At 36.4% G+C, this 23848-nt stretch overlaps 1 protein-coding gene across 11 annotated transcripts in view; it reads right to left on the bottom strand.

The window, feature by feature from the left end:
* LOC111016167 (binding protein) overlaps nt 1–23601 on the bottom strand; it is a 38838-nt gene extending 15237 nt beyond the window's left edge. Inside the window, exons 1-27 of one of the 11 annotated variants that reach the window (XM_088120037.1) lie at nt 23403–23600; nt 23281–23296; nt 23081–23193; nt 22754–22964; nt 20204–20267; nt 19872–20103; nt 19086–19247; nt 18688–18954; nt 17359–17581; nt 17080–17148; nt 16245–16700; nt 15498–15825; nt 13328–13786; nt 12924–13082; nt 12625–12774; nt 11589–11744; nt 11337–11378; nt 10835–11194; nt 9830–10003; nt 8834–8994; nt 8390–8711; nt 7810–8242; nt 7382–7715; nt 7057–7245; nt 5218–5479; nt 4933–5124; nt 4630–4848 (exon numbers count right to left, since the gene is read on the bottom strand). In XM_088120037.1, coding sequence (XP_087976163.1) covers nt 4630–4848; nt 4933–5124; nt 5218–5479; nt 7057–7245; nt 7382–7715; nt 7810–8242; nt 8390–8711; nt 8834–8994; nt 9830–10003; nt 10835–11194; nt 11337–11378; nt 11589–11744; nt 12625–12774; nt 12924–13082; nt 13328–13786; nt 15498–15825; nt 16245–16700; nt 17080–17148; nt 17359–17581; nt 18688–18954; nt 19086–19247; nt 19872–20103; nt 20204–20267; nt 22754–22875 — 5535 coding nt within the window. In that variant the 5' untranslated portion in view covers nt 22876–22964; nt 23081–23193; nt 23281–23296; nt 23403–23600. Of the gene's footprint in view, nt 1–4629; nt 4849–4932; nt 5125–5217; nt 5480–7056; nt 7246–7381; nt 7716–7809; nt 8243–8389; nt 8712–8833; nt 8995–9829; nt 10004–10834; nt 11195–11336; nt 11379–11588; nt 11745–12624; nt 12775–12923; nt 13083–13327; nt 13787–15497; nt 15826–16244; nt 16701–17079; nt 17149–17358; nt 17582–18687; nt 18955–19085; nt 19248–19871; nt 20104–20203; nt 20268–22753; nt 22978–23076 lie in introns of those variants that run through there. The other 10 variants (XM_088120034.1, XM_088120035.1, XM_088120033.1 and 7 more) reach the window with 10 other exon arrangements.
* Between the last annotated feature and the right edge of the window lie 247 nt (nt 23602–23848).

The following is a 23848-nucleotide window of genomic DNA, read 5'->3' as shown; positions in this document are numbered from 1 at the left end:
ATACTTGGCTTGCTGACAAATAGTACATTTCCAAACAAAAACGCGAACACATTTCGCATTCCCTTCCAATACACTTCACTGCTCAACCTCTGAAGTGTCTTTAAAAACTCCCATGGCCACCGATTGGAAAACAATGGAACTCCTGAAGAAGTAAAGGAATAGAAAGGGATTCAAGTGAAAGGACCAACCTACCTCTGTAATATGGATTCCCTTTTTTAAGTGTGTAGCCCTTAGAGACCTCCCTGCCCTCAAATCCTAAACAAGTTTAGACAACTTTTCATCCCCATGGATGTCATTATCCATTGAAAAACCTTTGAATTCCCCCATTACAGGTTGTTGAGATAAGGCGTCGTTGCCTTTGATGCAATCTTGCACAAGGATTTTGATAATAATTCAATAGCTTCTCATTAATGAGATTGAACCTATTTATAGAGGTTTCAATTTAAGTAAACCAAGGACAACAAGAGTTATTGTGCAGTAAATGTAAATCCAACTTAAACAAAAGCTACAGCTAGGCTATGTGAAAGATAAATGCTATTTAACAGCCAACTAATTACATCAGCCTTCTTTTCCAGTCTCAGTTGTATTTAATATCAAATCGTATCCCAACAATTTGGTTATCCAACATTGACATTCCCTCGGGTTAACCCTCTAATCCAGTAGAAATTTCAATGCCTTTTGATCTTTACGCACCGTGAACCTTCGACCCAATAAATAAAGTTGCCATTACCACGGCTATCAATTCATGCTCAGAACAGGGTTGAAATATGCAAGAGGACACTAAACTTGCATTACTACCATACCCAATCCTACTCCCAAAGCATCTAATTCAATTACAAACTTCTTGGAAAATTCGGCAATCCCAAAACAGAAACAAACTCATCTCATGCTTAAAAGCGTCAAACGCACCCTCTACCTCAACCAACCACACAAAGTTATCTTTCTGAAGAGCTTGAGTAAGAGGAAAGGCTAACATACCATAATTTTCCAAGAATTTTCAGTTATACCAAGTGAGGCCCAATAACCCACGTAGTTCCTTAAGATTGGTTGGGTGAGCCAATTAACATTAATGTAATCTTTGTGGGATCCATTGCTACTCCTTTTCCCGAAACAATATGACCCAAATATTCAATCTGCGGTAGTCCAAACTGACACTTGTTTGGATTGGCGACCAGTTGATTTTCAGCTAACGCTCCCAAAACCGCACACAAATGTCCATAATGATCCTGAATGGATATGTTGTAGACCAAAATATAATTTCAAAAAAAAAAAAACAATCGTAATGGCCGTCGTAGGTTTTGAACTTACGTAGGAATGGCCGAAGAATATCATTCATCACAGATTGGAAGGTTGAAGGAGCGTTACGAAGTCTGAAAGGAATTAAAGGGAATTGTTAAAAATTCGTAATGGCCGTCATGAGTTTTTGATGCTGTTTTAAGTTTTTATTAGTTGGGCATACCCAAATTTAGTTATATCTTGATTTGAGATCAATCTCAGAGAAAATTGTTGCCCCAAATAATTCCTCCACCACAAAAATCTGAAATTGTTCTCGAACAGTCACCCTATTCAAGGCACGATGGTCCATGCAGAAACGTCAACTACCATCTTTCTTATGAAAAAACGCCAACTACCATCTTTCTTTTTTTATCAACAAAATAAAGCTGGAAAATGTGCTCGTGCTAGGCTGTAACCCAGCTAAAAACATTTCTTGCATCAACCTTTCAATCTCATCCTTCTTAAACCATGGGTTTCAATGGGACAGACATTAACTGGTCTATGGGCAACAGCTCAATAGCATGGTCCTTCACTCAAGCGAGAGGCAACCTATCGATCAGTTTAAAAAAAACATTCGCAAGTTCTTCTAATACTTCCTACAATTCACCTTGGCTATCGAAGTTGTGGGCCTTCTGCCCTTCTTAATCACCCCTCAATCACACCCCATATTCATTAAGGCACACATAATAGCTTGGATCCTTTTCATGACTATTCTCACAATCGCCCAATTCAAACTCCATCATAAGGCAGCTCCACTCGATATTCACAGCCCCTAACGTCAACAACCATTGGACTCCTAGAATCATGTCAACCTTGCGCAAGGGAATCGGCAAAAAACTCTTGAATTATCGTCAACTCCAAAAAGGTCAACACCACATCCTTGCATATTCCGATCCCCTTACTGCATCCCCAATGCCCAAGATTATATCATACTCCGACGTTTCACTCCTGAGTAATTTCAACTCTTTTACCAATTCCACCGAGATAAAATTGTTCTTCTCTCCAATGTCATTCAAGACTATAACTTCTTTTTTTGCAATTACCCCTTTCACCTTGGGCGTCTTGGTCTTGGGCAATGCCAATGCCCAATCCCATAAATGAATTCAACGTCTTTCCCTTCCTTCTATGTCTCGTCGCCCACGGCCTCAACAGCATCTTCAAACTCCTCAGTAAACATCTCGGATTCTTGTATCACTAGACTTGCAGCTTTTTCTTCTTACATCTGTGCCCAAAAGTACACTTTTTAGGGCGAGCCCGTGTGGTTATGGGGGCCCACGTGCTCTAATCCTCTGAGCTACAGGCCCCACCCCGTCTCCACTGGATCTGTTCCCGGGGGTACCCCGGTCAATCGTGCTTGTCAGCCTTCATCACCGCAGGGCGACCCGACTGAACAAATGCGGTGACGCAGGCCCCCGTCAATTCCTTTGAGTTTCGGTCTTGCGACCATACTCCCCAGGCGGAGTGTGAGTTGGGACAGCCTTTTTTTTTATTTGTTTAAATTAATCCATTCTCTTTCAATTCGCAGTTCGCTATCTGATAACCTTCCAAAGAAGTCATTTGTTGTACTGGCATCCACTTACCAGCTATCTCACCTACCTTTGACACATTAGTGCGGCTAGGGCTTAAAGTTACAGTTTGTGCGGACCCATTTGAATTTCCACCTAATTTCCTCTACTCGTAGACCTGACTGGACCCACTTCTAGAACTAGGCCATATGACCCAAACTAGCTCATATTTATCCCCTACCAGTTGGGCCATTTCCATCATTTCCTAGAGCCCATTAGATTTCACACTCACACTTCTTTCCTTAATCCATCGTTAAGCCCATTAATGAAAAGACCCTCCAACATGAATTCTAGCACCCCATCCACTAGTCGATCATATTCCTAAAAGCTCCATCAATAATCCATCCATCATTGTCATCGAACAGCCATGAACTTCTCACATTGTACCCTCTAATGTTGGCTGAAACCTCTACAACAACAGCAATTGGAATTCTTCCCAAGTCTGAATTGGTCGTCATTTCTCCTCCCACTAATGCCAAGCTAAGGCCTCCCCATCTACACACAGTACCGCAGCCTTGAGTTTCTCTTTATCTATAAGCCGATTGATGACAAAATACCTAGTGACCCTGTGTCCATTAGGATTTGTGCCTTAAAAAATCGAAACCTCCTCCTTTCGCAGTCGCAAGTCAAAAAGCAGAGCTAATGTGTTATCGAGCTGATTTGACCCCATGCTCAACTTCTCAGTATTTTCCAGATTTTTTCCTCCCACCAGGTCTTCCCCACCAAAGCCTTTCCTTTGTCTTCCTTAGTTTTCTCCCCCAACATCCATTTTTTGTGCAATTCCCATCATCCAGAGATGCATCTCCTCTTTAAATAGTGTGATCTCCTTCTTCATCGCTCCCTACCTCTCCTCCATCATCATCAATTTACCCTTTAAATTTTCTGTTCAATAGCGTACACACGATTTTCCATTTTCTTACCTGTTACCAGTCCCCATAACCACTGCTCTGATACCCAAATGATAGAACCTCGATCCTATTATTGATATTCATAAAGGAAATTACAAGGGCCAAGGAAAAATACGAGAGCTCCCTATTCTCTCCATAGTCCATACTACTACTTACCAAAACAAGCAAGCCAAGATATACCCTACACTGCATAATATTATATTTGCCATTATATCAGCTACCCTCCCCCTTGTCCCATCCTTCTAAAGTATACCTTTCTAATCAAGGTTCTATCACTTTCATGGCCTTGTGGGTTTAAGTCTAAGGTTTTTTTTTGTAATTACTCCATTTCTACATTGTACGCTAGTTTGAGAGTCAGTATACATCTCAGTAGCTCCTCATCGCAACTCCTAGAAATGATTTAAATGTCAAAACATAATTAAAAAAGAGGACAAAATTATTTTATAAGATGATCAGATTTAGAGTTTTGACATTCTCTTAATTCATTACTAAATCGAACAAATAACTTATGGGACCTTTGAACAAGGCTATCAAACATAATTTCCCTATCGTATTTTAGCACAACCGAAATATTCTTAAATCACCCAGGATCTCAACCCAATCGCACATTCCAAAGCATCATTCTAGAAGCACATTTCCATAAAATTTCATTTGCTTTAATGATAACAGTTCTCTTTTCAAAGTGAAGGCACCCCTTTGGAAAACAAATGTTTCCACCTTAATTTTGCTAAAACAAGTTCTCCACAAAGCATCAACAAAGATGTTTTGGTATTACCCAGCTAATACCAAAATATACCAACAACTGCCTTTTAAAGGGTGTTAGAACAAGAATGAGTAACCATAACATACATCATAAAAAATGTCAAAAGAATTCAACATACTTTCTTGGAGTGCATAAGTAGGAAAGTTGCTGTCTCTTCTAATTGTTGCCAGCCACCCTTCACAGAACATGTGTAGTGGAAAAGGACAACAGAATATAGTTTCCTTAGAATACGTTGCTCATTTATCTTATTGTCAACTTGATCTAGTGACTCAACTTTGTACTGCTGCAAAGCATCAAGCTTTACAGAGGCCGTCAACCAAGCATTCCACCCATATTCCTATTACAATGTTATAGTAAATAATGAGGAAATATGTTAAATTTAATAATTTAATTTTAATATCAAAAGTTTAGCTGACAATACCATAAAAGCTTCAATATTTGAAGGATTTGAATCAAGAAGATCAAGCAGATCTGTGATTATTTTTAGTCTTGTAGAAATATCCTCACAGCTACATAGGAACCTGAAAATAAGAACTAAACTCTGCGGAACAGAAAAATGAGATCCAGGAGATTTGTTTTTTGGTCCATCAGTCTGATATTGTTTCTGCAAAACCTATTAGAAATTGAAATGTTTAGAATTCTCGGAATGCAGCATAAATATAACTCAGATAAATATGTCTCATGATTAATTTGAAGGTATAAACACCTGTTTGGGACTCGCACCCCCTAGAAGAACATCAAACAAGGCAGCACATAAATTGTCTGTAGGTGGAAACCTAAACAACCTGTCGGATATAGCTGAGAACAGTGGTTGCATCCTTAAACTAGTTTTTTTATGGCTATCTAAAAGATATTTAGATTTTCCACTTGCGAGATTGAAAAATCTTAGTCCTTTCTTCTCAGAAGGAAGACCGACCAAAAGTCTACCAAGGAACTGCAAGCTAAGCAATCTGACAGGCTCAAACTCCCTACAAAACAAACATAAAAAGATAAGTTTCTCTTCATATGTTACAAAAGCCTCACTCCAAACTATAAACATGATGCCACGAACTGCTCGAGATAGGTTTAAATACTGATTAAAAGATACCTCACTAGACCTTGAGGTTCTTTAAAGAAGAACCACTATTTTTTTTAACAAGATACTAACTTTTTGTTGAAAAGATGAAAAGGAACAAAATTGTCCAACGATACAAACTCTCGAAGGAGTAAAAAAGAAAAGCAGTAAAAGAGAGATTCAAAGAGACAAATTCCCTAAGGAAGTGAAAAATAGCAAGAAGCACAAAAAAGCCCCTAGAGCTAGAACAAAAACTAAAGGAGTTTTTTAAAGAGGAACCACTATTAGAATTGACCTATATATTCCTTTTCTTTTGGCCGTTAAGGGCACACTAAGGAACCTTAGTCTTTCTTTTTCAAAAAAAAAGAAGGAACCATTGTCTTTCAGCCTGTTACTCACTCTTAACTATCATCATCGATTGCACCATGTCTATAGATTCCATCCATCGATTCCAGTGCTAAGAGTTAACATCCAGGATTCAATGATGGAATTCTAACAATGACGTGATCAAGAGATGGGTATGAAGACATGTCAAGTAGCACATAATGGCAAGTCAAGGCAGAGATCATGTGGCCAGATAAGTGGGTCCCACTCCCACATTGTGACTCACCACTCTTAATATTCATGGGTGAAAGAGTGAATATGTCCTAAAATGTCCCGTAGAAGGAGCATGGTCAATTAAAACAATCACATCCATGAAGCAGTTTCTTGTTTAAAAAAATATTTGAAGGATGTCGAACTATTTCGTTGCTTATAAGTATAAGTACATGTCAATTAATCACTTTAGTCAGCTCTTGAGCTTATAAAGTCCAAGGAGAAATCCCTCCAAAGCTCTCAGTTCTTCTCGGTGAATTATTTGCAAGGACAGTGGTGAGGAAGCAAATCACTTGTTCGTTTCCTACGCTGTCTTGGCCAGCCTTTAGTCATCCTTTCATAGACTTCCAAGTTCCTTCGGTGCAACATAGAGACATCAAAGCCATGCTATTCCAGATTTTCTCCAGCAATCCTTTCCCAGACCAGAAACGCACCCTATGCTCCTAACCAATGCTGCTATTTGCTGGGTAATCTGCCTTGAAAGGAACAAATAGAAAGCCCCTCGATCAAAGTCTGGGTGGACGTTACTTCCCGACTTTGTGGGCCCTTAAAACTAAGGCATTTTGTAATTACCACTTTTTAATGTTATTATCTAACTGGCGAGGGTTCTTATAATCTCCCATCTTTTGTACTCTATACTTTTTTCAATGAAATCTCCAGTTTCTTATCCCCCTAAAAAATAAATAATTAACTAATCAGCTCTTTCAAGCTTATTGTCACCAGATGGAGTACTGCATTGTGATAGTGTTGGATAAGGAATTAAGACAACACTATACCAGAAGGAAATTCAAGTTTAAGCTATAAGAATCTCTAACTCTAATGTCTTCATTTTCCTCAACAACAACAACAACAAAAAAAAAATTCTAAAATGGAATTTAATGTTGAAAGCAATAATACCTCTGAAGAAGATTGACAAAAATTGGACATCCACCAATAAGATTAACTTGCTCATGGAAAGAAGCAAGAACTGTCTTTTGAGCTATGGCCCTAATTACCATATGCAGAACATCCTCGATGCATGTCACATCTTGACTTCTTTCAAAAAAAGCAATAAGAGCTTTTATATCAGTTGCTACAATATTTTGCCTGCAAAGGACAGTAATAATGATGTATAAAGAGATTGCATAATCTTCCATGAGAACGTATCATTGAAAGAATAAAGAGGACTTGATGCAAAACTTTCAACAAAACAAGGCATGACTCTTGAAGTAAGGTGCTATACCGAATGCTCATTTCCCCAAGGCTTAGTAAAAGAAGACGAATTTTCCGTATTTCATCCTTAGTAGGCCTTTCTCCAAGAACTTCAATAGATGAATGCAGAGGAGTCTTGCTTCCAGGAGCAAATTTAAATTTAGCATTGTCACAGTAGAACTTACAAATTATATCAAGAATAAGTGGAATCCGGCAGAGATTCTTGAGCAACCTAGGATCATTATCAAACTGCTGAATGAGAAATAAGTATAATTCGCGCTGCACCTCATAAGCAGAGTAGATCCAGATTGAGGGATTAAGAAATATGACAGATATAGCATCTTGAGTGAGCAGCTCAGAAAATCCTACACAAATAAAAAAAAAAACCATATAGTTACGAAATTAAAACCAATATAAGAATCTGATCAAATAAGAGAAAAAAAAACATGAATTGTATACCACAGTTTGCAATGACATTGAAAAGATGCTTTAAAGCTGCGAGAGTTTCCATATTAAGTTGCTGTGGATTGACCGATTGCAGCAAAAATCCCAGAATGGAGAATCCAGAAAGAAGATGCATCTGATGTTGGTTTGGTAAGTTCTCATCCAGAACAGATGCAATAAGTTCAATAACTTCAGCTGTTAGACACTCTTTTGTGCCAAGTATATCTACATTCTGATCAATTTGTCCATTATTTTCACTTTCATATCTGTCAGACTGAGAAATTAGAGGAAAAAGTACAGTGACACCCCCAACACAGTAAATAATCCGCTGTAGTAAGCGTCTCGAACATAGCTCTGTGCCAACCATGACAGTAGCTTCAAAATTATTCTTTTCTGAAATGTGATCTAATGTTGGTGAAACATTAAATAATGATTTTCCGCTGCTTGCCTGAAAGGTTAAACCAAACCATTAGAAACCTCCACTTTTCTTTTCTCTTTCTTTAGTTTTTTCCTTCTGTTTTTTTTTTTTTTTTTTTTGGGGGGGGGGGGGGGGGGGGGGGGAGAGCAATAATCCCTCCTTAAGCAAGAAAAAAACCTGGGCATTAAGGCCGAAGATAATTTTTGATGCCAAACTCTCTTTAGCATTAAGCATTCCGCTAGGCAATTGATTTTGATTTTCAGAGAAAGTAGCAATGTCATTGTCAAGAAATGAATACATATAGCTTGGTCCAAGAGACTGAATACCCTGCACTTGCTCAGAAGAAATAGCATCGCTAAACAAATAAACAGGACCAATCTGACCATGAAAAGGAAATGAAACATCAACATATTCCTGAGCATCAACTTCTTCACTGAAAGGCACACTGAACTTTGCACCAACCGTGCAATTTGTTAGTGGTTCACTAACTTTAGCATATCTGAAACAGAAAATCATGATAGTCAGTGTGCCTTCTCGGAGGAGAACAATGACAATCTATATGTATTTTTCAAAATTACAAGGAAATGTGAAACAATGGGTGCAAGAATGGATGCCTAGAACCTGCATTTCTCAGATGAAACAAGATCACCATCCACATAACACCTCAGTAAGCTACCACTAGAGAATGCTCTTCCAATACTATGGGTTATACAAAGAAAATGCCACTTCTTTCTGACTACATTAACACGTAACTGGACACTCTGTCTCTTCAGATTGATAGACTGAAAAGGGAATGGAATATAATTAGTCAATTGTAACTGGAAATAAACCTATAAAATATATTTCATTAAAAGAAAAGGCTATTTAAGAATAAAAACTTTTTTATTTAAAAGAAGTTATTGGGAGATATGGAAGTACAGAAATATTAAAAAGGTCACACTATTAACGGGGTGTGGCTAGAGAACAATTCAAAAGAGCTTCTATATGTAGCTTCGCAAGACTCGAATTGTCAAAATAATAACGATGAGAGAAAGAGAGAATGAGTAATCAGGAATAATTTAGTAGGGGCTATTTATTGTAAGTTGGCTTACAAATAGCATATTTGCATAATGCCTTGGGAAATAATCAAGTCTCTCGAATGCTTAGTTGAACCTTTCTTTTTTTCCCCTTTCTTCAGTAACACAAGTAGAGCTTTTTTCTTTAACAAGAAACAAACTATTTGTTGATGGTTGAAAAGTTACAAATACGTTCCAAGATACAAACTTGCCAAGATGGAAAGTGAAAAAAAAAGGTTATGGTATGCATGTAGCATTTACCATAACTTTCCCTTTCAAGTTCTGGTTCCTATCATAGTGGTAGATGCTAAACCTCAAATCTCATCCCACTCATAACATTAGCATCGGAGAAATTTCAGTTTCTCTCACACAAAATGATCTACAGAAAGCTGATAAACCCATAATATCAAGGATTTCTCCACTTGTCCACAATTGGGAGGAGTATAAAAGAAATAAAAATATATATATACATAGTCTAGTACCTTACCTGATGCAAAAAAAATAATAATAATAATAATAATAAATTTATTCAAAGAAATAAATTCTAAAACATAAGAGGAACCTCATAAATAATCTTGTCCTTTGCAAGAACAGCCAAGCAGCCTCTTCCATTTTCTGTAAGGAAGCTGAAAAGACCCATTGTTCCATGCACTGGGAAGTTCTCTACGCGAAGCCAACATGAAAAGGAAAATCCTTTATTGAGAGGCCACTGAACAGGTGTTTTAATTAAGATCCCCTACAGACATATGAAGAAAATTTAAAGTATCAGGAAGAGGTAAAAACCAAGTCAAGAAGCTTCAAGAATTAATACATACATTAGAAAAGCCAATCAAGCTGTTAGATGTTAAATTTATGCAACGAGTAATCAGTAATATAACTTGCAAGTATTCCCATAACCAAGAAAAAGAAATAAAACCAAGAAGTTGTTTGTAAACTGTTTTGGAAAAATTTTGTGTTTTTCAGAACAAATATTCTGTAAATATATGCTTGGACAACTCTGAATGAAAAGTTGTTTTTCTTATCTTCTTTTATCGTAATAGTGTTCTAAATGTATACAGTAACATTAAATTTTGCAAGTCAATTTATCACAATTTTTAAAAACAAACTGCTGGAATTTTAGGAATCACCGAATAACCGAAACTGCTCTTGGTGTTCTCTTTCAAGTCTTTTTCTAATTACTTTCAATGTAATTAACTTTAGTTGGGAGGCTTTTTAGTAATGGTTGTCATTTTTATTGTTGTTTTGTGTTCTCTGGCAGTCTTGCTCAAGATTGTAGTTAGTTATTGGGGGTTCTTTTTCATTTCTCTCTTCTATAGTGAGTATTGTAATCATCTGTAATCATGTAGCTTGATCAGTGTTTCTTTTCATTTATAAATGAAAAATGTTTGTATTTCAAAAGAAAAATAAGAAAAAAACTGCTGCAACAGACTTTTCAATTATGCATACTTCAAACAATATGATTATATAGACTTGAAGCATTCTAAATTACTTCAAAAAGAAATCTTCTCTTGAGTTGAACACAATCCAAGATGGTTCTATAGAAACAGCTTCAGAGTTGAGGACTTACAGAATTGTTCCCACTCAGATCAAAAAAAGCAGTTGGTCCCTTCTCAGTTAGCATTGACAAAATACTGGCCATCAACAAAGAGCAATATCGTTTCTGTTTCCCAACTTTCTCACTCCTTAACAAAGCAAAAATTTTGCGGATATCCTTCCCAGATACACTATGGCCACCTATTATCTGAATTAACTGAGCAATTTTCACGATGACATCATCAACAATATCTTGACCGAACCAATCAAGAAGAAAGTTCAACATTCCTGCTCTCACACAAGAAGCTCGATTGGATATAGAATCCCGAAGAAGCTGTTGAAACACATTAAGCCCTTGATGCTGCAATGGCTCACTGCTCTGCCCAATCAAATGCTAAGAGAAGTAAAAACATTTTAAAAGAAAAAAAAAAGGAGTAAAGCAACATAGAAATGAAATTTTCCGATTGAAGCATAAGAGTGGAAAGATGGAGAAAGAATATCAACTTATCAAGGTACAAGAGAAATGAATTTCTAACCTTCTGCAGAACACTCAAATAAAGAATGATCACATCTTCATTCTGCATCAAAAGGGTAGTGGAAAGTGTTATATTCAAGTAGTCGTATATGCACAAGGGCACAGCCAAATCCAGAAAATACTTTATTTCTCCATTGGTAGGCTGTCTTTGGGCTGCTTTACCACTTTTGTTTGTGTTCTCTTTTAGTTTCTCTCGATGAAAGCTTGGTTTATTATCAAAAAAAGATCTATATATGTGTATATATCAAGTCACCTGTATAGTAGGGTACGATTTTAAGTCAAACTTTCCATCAACAAGCATATGGAGCAGAGCACTTAAGACTGCATCACTTGAATGGCATTGACAGAAGTCCAAGAGCAAACTTTGCATTGTCTGGTAACCTTTGCCAGCCAAAGCTCTAAATGAAGCCTGTACAAGTACATCAAAAAATTAATAACAGAAGTTAACTAGAAAGTGGTAGTGTTAGAACAAGAGAACAAAACAAAGTGCAATTAGGAAGAAAGAATTTGGTTCGTAGGAAGAAGCATTTCATTCAAGGGAGAACTATCTTTTTTTAACAAGAAACAAACTTTTCATTAAATGAACCTTAATTGTTCAAAGATACAATCTCCGGCCAAACCAGCATTCAAGGGAGAACTATCATTAAACTATGTGTGTGCTAGATGGAAGCATGCAGGTGAGTGTGTTATATCTATATAAGATGGAGAGAAATCAATCGCCAAAGAGCTAAGGTGAATTAAAATGAAGGGTTCTAGGTTCTTTTGTGTACTAGCTTGGTTAAGTTACAAAATTTTCGGACATTTAATGTTTTGATAGAAAAAGTACAATTCATGGACATCAAAAAGAAGTTAATAGGACAAGAAGCCACCAAATCATTAGCCGAAGTATTTACAAAAATAATAGTAGTAGTAATAAACTCCAGTAGTTGATAGGTCCCTTACGGCTTCTTATTAGGCATCTTATCCAATTTCCTTACATTACACTTTTTCTCTCAATAAAGTTTTATTTCCCTTTAAAGAAATTTCAGAAAGAAATTACGAAGATACGTGCAAACAAATCATTTGAACCATGGAATGTGGCCTCATAGTAATGTAGCTAAGTGATATTAAAACATTAGACTCGTACAAACAAGGTTGCTCCAAATAAATATATAAGAAAAGAGAATCAGAGAATACAGCTCACATTGAACAATATTTAATAACAATCTCATTATTTTTCAGCAGAGTAGCATACTTTTGACCCTGCCAATAGATAAAAAACTAGACACCCACAGACGAAGTTTAAGTACCTTTGAGACTTCATTTTCAGCTAGCAGACAAGTAAGGGTTTGAAGGACATTCAAAACCAACTTTTCTCCATTTGCCTCGTCAATATTACCATTCAACAAAGAGACAATATGCAAAAAGCACTCTCCATCACGAAATAGAGCTTGATAGTACTGAAGGAAAACAAATTGCAAACCTTTAGAACACCAGAAAGGGTGTACAAGCCAACAAGAAAAGGAAGTTTACAAATAAAACAGGCCAACATATGTTTTGAGACGGTTTCTTAGGCTGTAGGACTAATTTAGAAAATTACTGAAGGTACCTGAGGATCATTCAGAACCATCTCTCTGATTCCAACCAACAGATCAATAGAGAGTTCTGCAGAACTTTTCTCCCGTTCTTTAATTTGAGTAAACATCTCAAGATATTTAGAACAAATATACAATTTCGCCTTTTTATCTTCCTCAGCAATTGGCAGTATCTGAATGAAAGTTCAACCAAAAGTAAAAGAAAGAGAAGGTTAGTACAAGCAAGGTAAGCTTTCCCATGTAACTCCTTGGTCATCTGATACTTAAGTTGCTGGTTTCTAATCAAAAATAAGGGGGGAAAAACGAGCCACCCCAATTTTAATAAATCCAGGAAGAGATAACTTATCAAATTATTCTCTAAGGAGACCCACAAAGACACATGGAATTTAGCTAGAATGAATCAACGATATTAAGCTACCTTTATGAGCTCAAGTATGTGTTTGAGCACATGGCTTCTCAAACTTTCTTCCCAAAATAAATCAAACAGACAATCAATTGTTGTTGAATTACGCAAAACCAAATTTTTTGCGTCATCTCCTATTGAGAAAAATTCTGTGAAAAGTTCCACGATCGTTTCCAAGCATGTGAGACAACTTTGGGCTGTCTCACGTGAATCATGACCCTGATAACTTTGAGATTGATTGCCTTCAGCAGAATTAATCTCGGAAGAAATAATATTTTCTGATCTTCTATGTTCTTGGGCTTGAACACAGGCAACTTTAAGCAATCTGGGAACAGCATTCAGCGTCTTAAATGAAGCAACAGTTCTCTCAGATGAAATTTGCAATATGCGAAGCAGGCTCTTAGCCACAGCAATGGCAACCTCAGGATTACAAGCAGATTGTTCAAGGGCGTCTAACAAAGCAGATAATTCAGGCTGCCATTCACAAGGTTAGAAGTTACAAAATGCATCATACAGTGAGAAGCTGAATATGGATGAACAGCAGAAAATAGAGCAAAAAATATTTCAAGCTGACAAGTCATTATCTAACATAATTTTATGGCTCCACTAACTAAACAAACATATATAAGCTGCAAGAGAGGAAGATATAAAAAGTGTTTAAAAGCTAGATATGGAAAGGTTGTAAGCAACTGGAAACCCAACCCTAAGCATGGAAGAAAAAAGTGTTCTCCTAGAAGAATGGAAGTCTCACAAACATATGCATGACCCATGATGCACCCTCATGGCTAAGCCAAACAAGAAAAAACTTTCTGCTTTGGTTAGTTTCACTTATCCTCCCAGTATTCACTTTCTAAATCTTTTTTTCTTCGATGTGTGTTAGTGTTTGAGCTAGCTTCCATGCATCTTAACTATTCTCAGATTAATTACCTGACTCTAGTACATTTTGGTTGCCAAGGAAACTCTGGATATTAAATTCAAGATAGATGGCTACCATGAATTCAAATCATTCCCTCTAACCCCTTTATTATTTGCAATTGACCACTAGGCAAACCCAATATGATTCTAAATCCTTTTTTAGCAAGTTGTAAATCTTTTTTTAATCACACGACATTTGTAATTAACACAAGTTAGGGTATATTTTGTAAATTTCTATTGGGATACAAAGGGTTGGATTGTTCATATTGTAATTTCAGTAATTAGTAAAAAAATGTTCACTTCAGAAAGAAAGAAAAAGGAACTTCATTGAAAATAATAAGTACAAAAGAGACAAGGTAATGGAATACATTTTTCTTTCACTAGATCTTTATTCATGGGGGGAAAGCGAGGAAGAAACAAATGTATCTAACGGAATTACATAACCAGAAAAAATTGAACCAATATTCCAGTTGAGCAAGAAATATTATTTGTTAAATCATAATAAAGTATCAAATATTTCCTTCTAATTTCAAACCTAGGGAATCTGCATCTGTATGCGGGCAAATGGCATATACTCTACTCACTCCCTTATTCTACTCACTCCCTTATTAAAGATCTCTTACAGCCTTGCACGAATACCCCACAACGATTGTACGAGGGCATTTGGAGAAACTCATATCCAAAAAAAGTGAAATTTTTCCTTTGGGAGCTTAGTCATCGTGCAATCAACACCGGTGATAAGCTTCAAAGGAGATTGCCCTACATGGCTCTCTCTCCACATTGGTGTGTGATGTGCCATTCCAGCCGTGAGACCCAACACCACCTCTTTATCAATTGCCATTTTGCAACAAAATTTTGGAACTACATCCTTAGCACTTTTGGGTGGAACACTGCATTGCCGACCGATCCACCTCTCCTCCTTGAAGTTACTCTCACAGGCCACCCCTTTAAAAAAGAAAAGACAATTCTTTGGCAAAACTTCATGCGAGCTTTCTTTTGGAATCTTTGGAGATAACGAAATCAACACATCTTCACTGATAAAACTCTCCCCTTTGATCCTTTTTTTGAAGCTATAGTGTTTTCAGTCATAACATGTTCTAAATCCTCCCCTATGTTTCACTACTATAGTACACTTCCCTCTTAGCAAATTTGGAGTGCATCATGTAATCCCTCAATATGAGTGTAATTTCATACATCAATGAAATTGTTTCTTTCCCAAAAAAAAATAAAATATCAAATATAATCACTGAGGAAATAATAAATAACTTACTAAATTATGTGCACTTCCACAAGAAGTTGCAGCGAACTCCACAAATGAAACTACTTCCATTTGAATTATATCAACCCCGTCAGCCTTTGGTGAACTGTTTGAGCCAGAGGCATAGTATGTTTCAGATTTCTCCAAGAAGTTGTCATCATTGTTCATGCAAAATTCTAGAAAGAACTCCTCAAAAGCAGGTCCAAAATAGAAAAAGTTCTCAGAGAAGAAAAGATCCCATATCCCCTCTTCTCGAAAAATTTCAAGAGACACAGGAGAAGAAACAAGGAACTTTCTAAATGCAGTAAGAACAGAGTGTTGCAAAGCATTGGCAAGGATCCTACAAAATGAGTTAAACAAGCAATGAGTAACAGTCGTAGACCCAAGAATTGAAAAATAATATAAACTAACAGAAAATTGAGATTGAATTACAATTTACACTGGTTGATAATGTAAAATTATATGGGCTTTATTTTGTCACTTGATTTAGGTTTTGAGTTCTATTGTATTTTCTTGATTTTATTGTTGGGCTATTTATACTCCACTAATCGAAATTCTCCATAACTTCTTGTAATCTTTCGTTTTTTTCTATGAAAATTTTATCTTTCGTTCCAAAGAAAATGTAAATTTTTCTCAAAATACCAATCCTAAAATTGTTTTTAAAAAAATAAGATTTCTCTTTGTACCAATTGATCCAACTTCCTGACATGTTCCTTTTCCAAAAAAAAAATTAATAATTAAAAAGAGAGAGGCCAGAACCTCAAGTGGGCAGGAAAATCATTTTGATTAGAACAAGCCTTAATGCAGGGGAACACAGCTACAAGTACCCTCATGACCCATTTGATTGAAAGATCGCCATAGACCAATGAAACAGGTGTCATGATTCGAATAGAAGATAATTGAGGATGCTGAGGTTTAACATCATCTGGAGCAAGAAGAAAAGAACAAAGTGCTCGGCATAATTTCACCACATAATCATTCCAAGATTGTATATGAGTGAGATTGGTTAAAGGTACGGTAAAACACTCTCCTGACTGTGCTGCAACATTGCATTTCCGGTCAAGAATAGGCGATTTAAAATCAAGCTGTCCAGATAACTCCCCTATCTGCAGTTTGTATTCTTGAAGCATGAAAGCTGGAGAACAAAAGCTATTTGCAAATTTATGTACCCTCCCGTTTTCACACAAAAATTGCATATTGTTTAAGTTCCCAAAGCTAGAAGCAGTTAAGGACACCATCAAGTATTAACTTCTGTATGAGATTTAGAACAGAAAAGTAGAGTTTGTCCTCATATCAGAAAACCCCAGCTATATATAACAGAAATAGAAAAGCTGATGAAATAGAGCGACTGTCATTTCCAATAAAAAAGTTATTCTGAAGACATTAAAATTAAATATAGCAATTGGGGTATAAAAACAGCAGTACCTATCTCATACAATAATCCATGTGCATTACAAGTAAGAAATTGTAAACATATTTATATGCATCAACTTCCAAATCGCACAGGGCTTAGTAGTAATATCATGAAAGTATCATAAAATCAGTAGAAACGACAGAACAGAAATAAAATAAAAAAATAATAAAATAAGGATACACGGCCTCTCTAAGTACTGCCAGTGAAAGAACATGCAGCTGCAAAATATTAATAAAGCGGTTCTCATCCCTGCAAAAAAATATTTTAGACAACATGTTATTGGTTGAAAGAAAGAAAATGAGTGAAAAAAAAAAGTGCCAAAGTTCCCACCTTAAAGACTTTAATGCATCCATTGACAATAACCAAAGAAAAATTTATTAATAACTTCAAAACTCCCCTCACAAACAACATCCACTTGCAACACGTAAAAAATGTAAATAAATCAGTAAAAAGGTGCACCTTGTCTGGTCAGCACCAGCTGGATCCTTCGGAGCTAAAACATTTTTGGATGCAAGTCCAAGACCATCCAACAAGACTTCAAGTCCACCAATGCTTTTAAAATGATTTTGACCCCGTGGGTTCTCAGATAATGCAGAATAGAGAATTTTTAAGGCCAAAAATTGGAGCTCCACTTCAATATTTTGTTCTTTGATATTCAACCTTCGAGTAACGCGCAACAACTCTGGTCAAAAAACCTTTTTCAAATTAAGCTGAATAATACATACAGAGGATCGGCAAGAAGAGGAATATAAATTTCTTCGATGAAAAACTTCAGTAATGACAATAGATGGTTTGCCAAAGATAAAAGAATATCTTTCATTTTGTTTTTTAGTACAACGTGTGAGGGTGGGGGATCGAACTCACAACCTCTTGGTTGGAGATATATGTCAATTACCGCTGAGCTATGCTCGCTTTAGCAAAAGAATACTATCTTTCTGATCATCAGAATTACACTAGTCAACAAAAAATAGGAGATTCTTGCACAGGACGTTTTGGTTCTGTTACGAGTAAATCTGTACAATTTCAGTTAGTTCAAATCCATTTTTTAACATTTATTATATTTTTCACTTACTTTTTATCATTATATTAAAACTAATATGGGTCAGCTCAGTCTGATCAAGAACTACAAAGTGAACCAAATTCTTTGGTTCAGTTCAATTTGTGCTGGAAGCAACTAGAGAGAGGGGAAGAAGCAAGGAAGGAAGTAAGAGATGTATAGTTTAGGTCAATTCAATTTGATTTTTTAATGCATACTATATTTTCACTTAGATTTTGATAATTATACTAAAATGATACAGCTCAGTTTAATCTGATGCAAGAAAAAAATAATCGCAAACTGGACCATATTCTTTGGTTCAATTTGTTCACAAACAAGAGAGAGGACAAAACGAAAAGAATTAAATCTAGGTAGTTTCCAATTAATGGAAGATACCTTGCAGAAGGATTTGAGAGTTCAACACACTCTCCCAAAAGCAAAGCTCTAACAAACAAACTTCACATTCGATTATACAGCTCACGTTCTCTCTCATCAAACTGAATCAATAACAAAATCTATCCTTCCTCACCTACATTCATATTCTGCGCTTCAGTTCTTTTTCTCCTTACGTAAATATAACTGGTTCATTTAACTCATTCCTATACACTTCACAAAATTCTCATGATGTATAGAAAATATGATCATTAACGAACTATTACTAGTTTCTCGTGCATGTCGCCATTTTAACGGATTACTACACTTATCAGTAAGTTCTGATGACAAGTTTGGTTACTCAAACTGGCATACCTTACCTACTAACCAATTAATTCCACCAGCTTCCATCACTGACACAACCGCCTTCTGCTGCCACATTAGTCTCTCTTCACAAGACGGTACCTTCATAGTTAAAGAAGGATCCTCCGGACACAGAAGCGAATCTATGTCAATAAAAGTATGTACTATTGACACCACATAAATTAACATTACTTGTAGGAGTCTGGTATTCTCCACAACAATATTAGATGAACCTTCATCAGCAGAAATTTCGCCGGTTATTGTCTTAAGTTGAATAACAGCCCCTGTAATTAAGGAAATCAGACTGCAATCTAAAATTGGAGAAAATACTGGCAGCACAATTACTTTGTTTAAACTCTAAACATGTCATCAACTTAATTCAATAATAATGTCTCGAAGGAAGTGATGAGATTACCTTTCATTAATGCTGTAAGCTTTTGAATTCCACTATAGTACCCAAAAACTTTACAGTTATGCATTGAACGCATAACTATTGCCAAGGCATCCAAGATTAGAAACCCTTCAGAAGTTAAATTTAAGCCAATTGAGGCTCCAAGTAAGTCTGCCGTAGACCGCCCTGAGTTGAAAGTTCAGTGGAATTGATAGAGTCAGCTAGAAAAGGAAGGTCGACAATATTAATGACCTTAAGAAGTCTACCATCAACTACCCTCACAATAGTGTGTGGCTTTTTACAATAGGAATTAAAATTAATAAGGACAAGATGTCCCACAAAAAATTAAACAAATAAAAGAAAACAAGATTAGTTAAAACAACTTGACATCCCATCCCATATAGTGAGAGAAAAATATAGATAATATCTAGTCGGAAACCCAAAACAAGATTTTAAGTCATGCAAAATGCTCCTCCTCTATATAATTAATTCTCAAAGACTGATATTTCTCTCCTTCAAAGTACGTCTAACAGAATGGGGGGGAAAGTAAATATCCAAAAATATTAACCAAACCAACAAAATTCTTGTTTGCATAATTAGTGAAGACCTTCTATCATCCAGAAAGGAGTTCAACTTAATAACCGTTTTATTCACTAAAATGCATCTCAGAGTCACTTCCAAAAGTGGCAGAGATCATTCAACTTGTAATCGATAAATAATTAACCAGGTCATTCCAAAACAATAATAATAATAATAAAAATAAAGAAATCTCAGAAGCACTCTCAAAGTGTTGGAGATTAATTGGCTTACATTCAATGACGACAGAAGTTAATTGCTTGACCTCCTCAATCAATTTTAAAATGATTTCAGAAGGATGTCCACTAGAGCAGCCAACAACAGTATGATCAGAAGTCGAAATCTCCGTAGTTTGGAGAGAAGTTGGGGCATTCTCTGGGAACGCGCCAAAATTTATAGGTTTCCAGTTCTTGTATACAACAGCAAATTGCTTCAAGAAAACATAAAACATCCTTCTTCTCTCCCCCTAAAGATTAAGAATATTGCATCATAAGAATAGATTTAGAGACAGACAAAGATCAGAATAAAAATTCAGATTGAATAAGTCTGAAAGGTTAGAATCATACCTTATCAACAGCTTTCTCATATCTGACCCAGAGTTCACTCAGAATTGCTTCATCACCAACTTCACTACAAATATAAAATGAAGGCATACCAGCCGCCACAAGAGGAAAAGGAGGAGATGGGAGAAGAGAGAAGAAAATGAGAATAGTTGTATGAAGATATTGCAGTAGCACCAGAATGAGAATTATTTTTTAAAAATAATAGCAGTAATAAGATATGAATATGAGAAAGTAGACGTTTGAGTTTTTCATCTTCCAAAATATATAATGCATACAACATATAACTGATATGAATTATGACCATCAGATGAACCACAAATTCCTTGTTCAAAATTTCCAATTAAATTCTTAACTTTTTTTTTTAACAAGAAAACTTTTCATTGATATATGAAAAGGAAAAATGTTCAAGATACAAACCCCAAAAGGGTGAAAAAAGAAAGAGAGAGAAGAAGAGAAAAATAACAAAGAATTAGCACAACGAGAGCAATACAATCTTGAAGAAGATAAAAAGTATTCTAAATTAGAACTCAGAAAAACTCCTTAATGAATTCCAGAGCCAACGACTGCATGAGGGAAAAAACTTTCCTTAGCATCAAAAGCGAAGACCAAACTCTAAAATGAACCAAGTAGAAGATAGGGACACACGAACTAAACCGCGACCGGAATGATAACAAGGAGGAATCACCAAAAATAAGCCTCAATGATGTCTTCAAAAAACCTCCAAATATAAACCACCATATGCCAACCCGCACACCGAAAGGAATCTTTGAAAACCTCACCGGCCAACCAACCAACCAAACTAAAACTGCAAAGCTTCGAAAACTGTAAGAGAGAACATTCCAGCTTTCCGACTCTGAGGATGAGCTCAAATGGGACAAGCGTAATCCTCCTTTCTTCAAAAAATGAAGGAATGGTTGTTTGCTATGAAAGATCTAACGTCTCAACTTTTTGGCTCATTAAATAAAATCTGAAAATCTTCCTCAAAGGATTGCTCTAAATTCTTAACCTTATTCTAATATATTTTCTGGAAAACATATTTTCTAAAAAAGAAACTCTTGATTTAAACCTTTAGCAGGTTCCGTTCAAAGGGAAGAAGAAAATTCTGTGGCGCAATGCTAATAAAGCTTTTTTTTTTTTTGGGAATTTCAGCAAGAAAAAATAGATTTCTCCCACCCGGTCAATGCTATTGCTAACTAACATCCCATCTACCATCTATCTATTTTTAAAATTATCTTTGCCTCGTTAAGGCCATATAGGATGTCACAAAATAGATTTTCTTTGAGAAGGCAAACAGGAAAAAGGAGGCAATCATCATGCTTAGTGGGTTTCAGTTTCTGTACCAGTCTTTTTCTTTCTATATGAAACATGGGACGTTCATGGAAAAGGAAGCTCTACCAGTTGAGTTGCATATTCTAGGCAGAAGCCAACCTGGTTGCTAAATGTCTTGATAAACATACTCGCTCCAGGATTCAGTTATGGTTAACAACAAAGGCCTCGACCTCTTTGGGTGGAGTCACTGTCAAGGTTCAGAGAGGCAATAACCAAAACCCTTGGATTTTCATATGCAAGTTACATGACAATTTCAAATTGTTGATCTCTGGAGATAGAAAAAGGCTTAAGGGGATGATAGTTGAATAGACAAGTCCCATCGGCAGTCAAATTTCCTAGGATTTTTTTACTTTTTGATCAGTAGGTGTTGGTTGATAGCATGTCTTTTTTTTTATATATAAGAAATGGAAAATATATGTATTAATCACAAAAGGACAGCCTAGGGGTGAGGGGTAGAGAGAACCCCTCCCAAAAGAAGCTATTGCATGAAAGTCCTCCAATTATGGAGAATAGCACTTAAGGAGTAATTACAAAAGAATTTGTTGAAACTATAGCACCACCTAGAGGTAGTAAATTGTACATTACTCCACAAAAAAGGGAAGTCTATAGAAGAATTTTCAAAAGTTCTTTTGCTTCTTTCGGACCATAGATTCCACAAAATTCCAGCCACCAAAAGTTCTTTTGGTTGATAGCATGTCTAATAGAAATTTTCAAACTTGGAGCCTGATCAACTCAAGGGAATCTCATTGAGGCGGAAACAACTAAAGGGATAGCAGTGTTTGAGCTTCTTAAGAGATTTTGTTTTCGTCCCACCAGGCAAGAGTTGGGACTGCGGTCGTTATAAAAAGGACAGTGTTTCTCTTGAAAATCCTTTTCCGAAACGAAGTCCCAATGTGGAAAAACCAGTTATCTTGTGCGCTCCAAAGTTTTAGGCTATATGACCATCCACTGCCCATGCACTAACACTGTGATCACGCAATTTGCAAGCAGAGGTGAAGAAAACAATAACGCTCTCATTATCCTACTAAATAATACATAATTTGATAATTATAGAACTCTCTCCAATACAGTACAGAACTACAGTTACGAGGACATCTAATGGCTTAGACACGGGCAGTCTACCCTACGAAGTCCAATGTAAAAACAGAGGAATGATATCAACGGAGTAAAGAAAAAAACTGCCAGACTGTAATAATATCAACCATTGCAAGAAGGTACCAATACCTGAATCGTATTTTTGGACCCGGAGGATTCAACCAATTAGCTTGCGACCCTGAAGTGGACACTCCAAGTGGGCCACTGGATGTCCTTCGAATCAGGTCAGCTACGCCCTTAACGATGTTCATGCTTCCTACAAGAACTCGAAGAAGTTCAAGTTGCCATTACTTGACAATATGATGATCCAGAATCAAGAGGTCCTTCGAATCCATTGCTTCTGCATGGACCAGCTTTTTTCCATTAAACGAACTCAGTAATTAAACATTACTCGATTCTGACGACACGAAAAGTGTAATTTACAGCAATGCCAACGAACGAGCTTAAATTACCTACCTTAAGCGAGCTCCATGTTATTCATAAGCAGATACATGACATATAATTCACAGACCATTGTTTCTCTGTAAATTGCCAATTAACGAGCAACATACGTTCCAGATACTCGCTAGCTACAAAAAGAATCATCCCAGAGATTCACAGTTACAGCCAATATGCAAATAAAATTACTGGACGAATTCACCGATTCCAATCAGCACCTTTATCTCGGAAAACCTCGAAAACGAACGGAGAAAAATTCAGAAGGTTGCCGAAATGGCGAAATCTTCACTTCAAGCTGATCGTGTGAGACTCTCTCAATCAGATTATTATCAAAGCCTACCTGGTTAGATCGCGCAGCTAAAATTCGGCATTCGAATCCCGTGGTTTTGGATTGCAGGGCGAGGGATCTCAGCTGGAGCCTGGAGCTTCTTCAATGGCGTGGGCAGATGAACGGAGAGAGGGCGGGGCGGGTACGGTGTGTAAACCCGGTGGAAATCTCAATTTATTTTCCAGAATTGCCCTCCGGATATTGGTTAATCCAAGTTAGGGAAGCGGTCAAACCTGCGTCTGAGAGTTTAAGACCGTCGAGTGCACGCTATCCGACGGGACGGTAAATCATTTCTCAATATCTTTACTTTATTGTTTTTTTTTTTTTCACTATTAAAATAATTTCGATGCAATTTCTCCGCATCTTTTTTTTTAAGTACATGACCACACGTCTGTTGCACCTTGTGTTTAGATTTGCTTGATTATTGTTTTAATATTCGTTAGACAAACATCATATTT

The sequence above is a fragment of the Momordica charantia genome, assembly GCF_013281855.1.
Source record: "Momordica charantia cultivar OHB3-1 chromosome 11 unlocalized genomic scaffold, Mcharantia_2.0 BLBB01000011.1, whole genome shotgun sequence".
In the NCBI taxonomy this organism is placed as follows: Eukaryota; Viridiplantae; Streptophyta; class Magnoliopsida; order Cucurbitales; family Cucurbitaceae; genus Momordica; species Momordica charantia.
The sequence above is the reverse complement of the archived record's forward strand: the minus strand, read 5'-3'. Positions and strand labels throughout refer to the sequence as shown.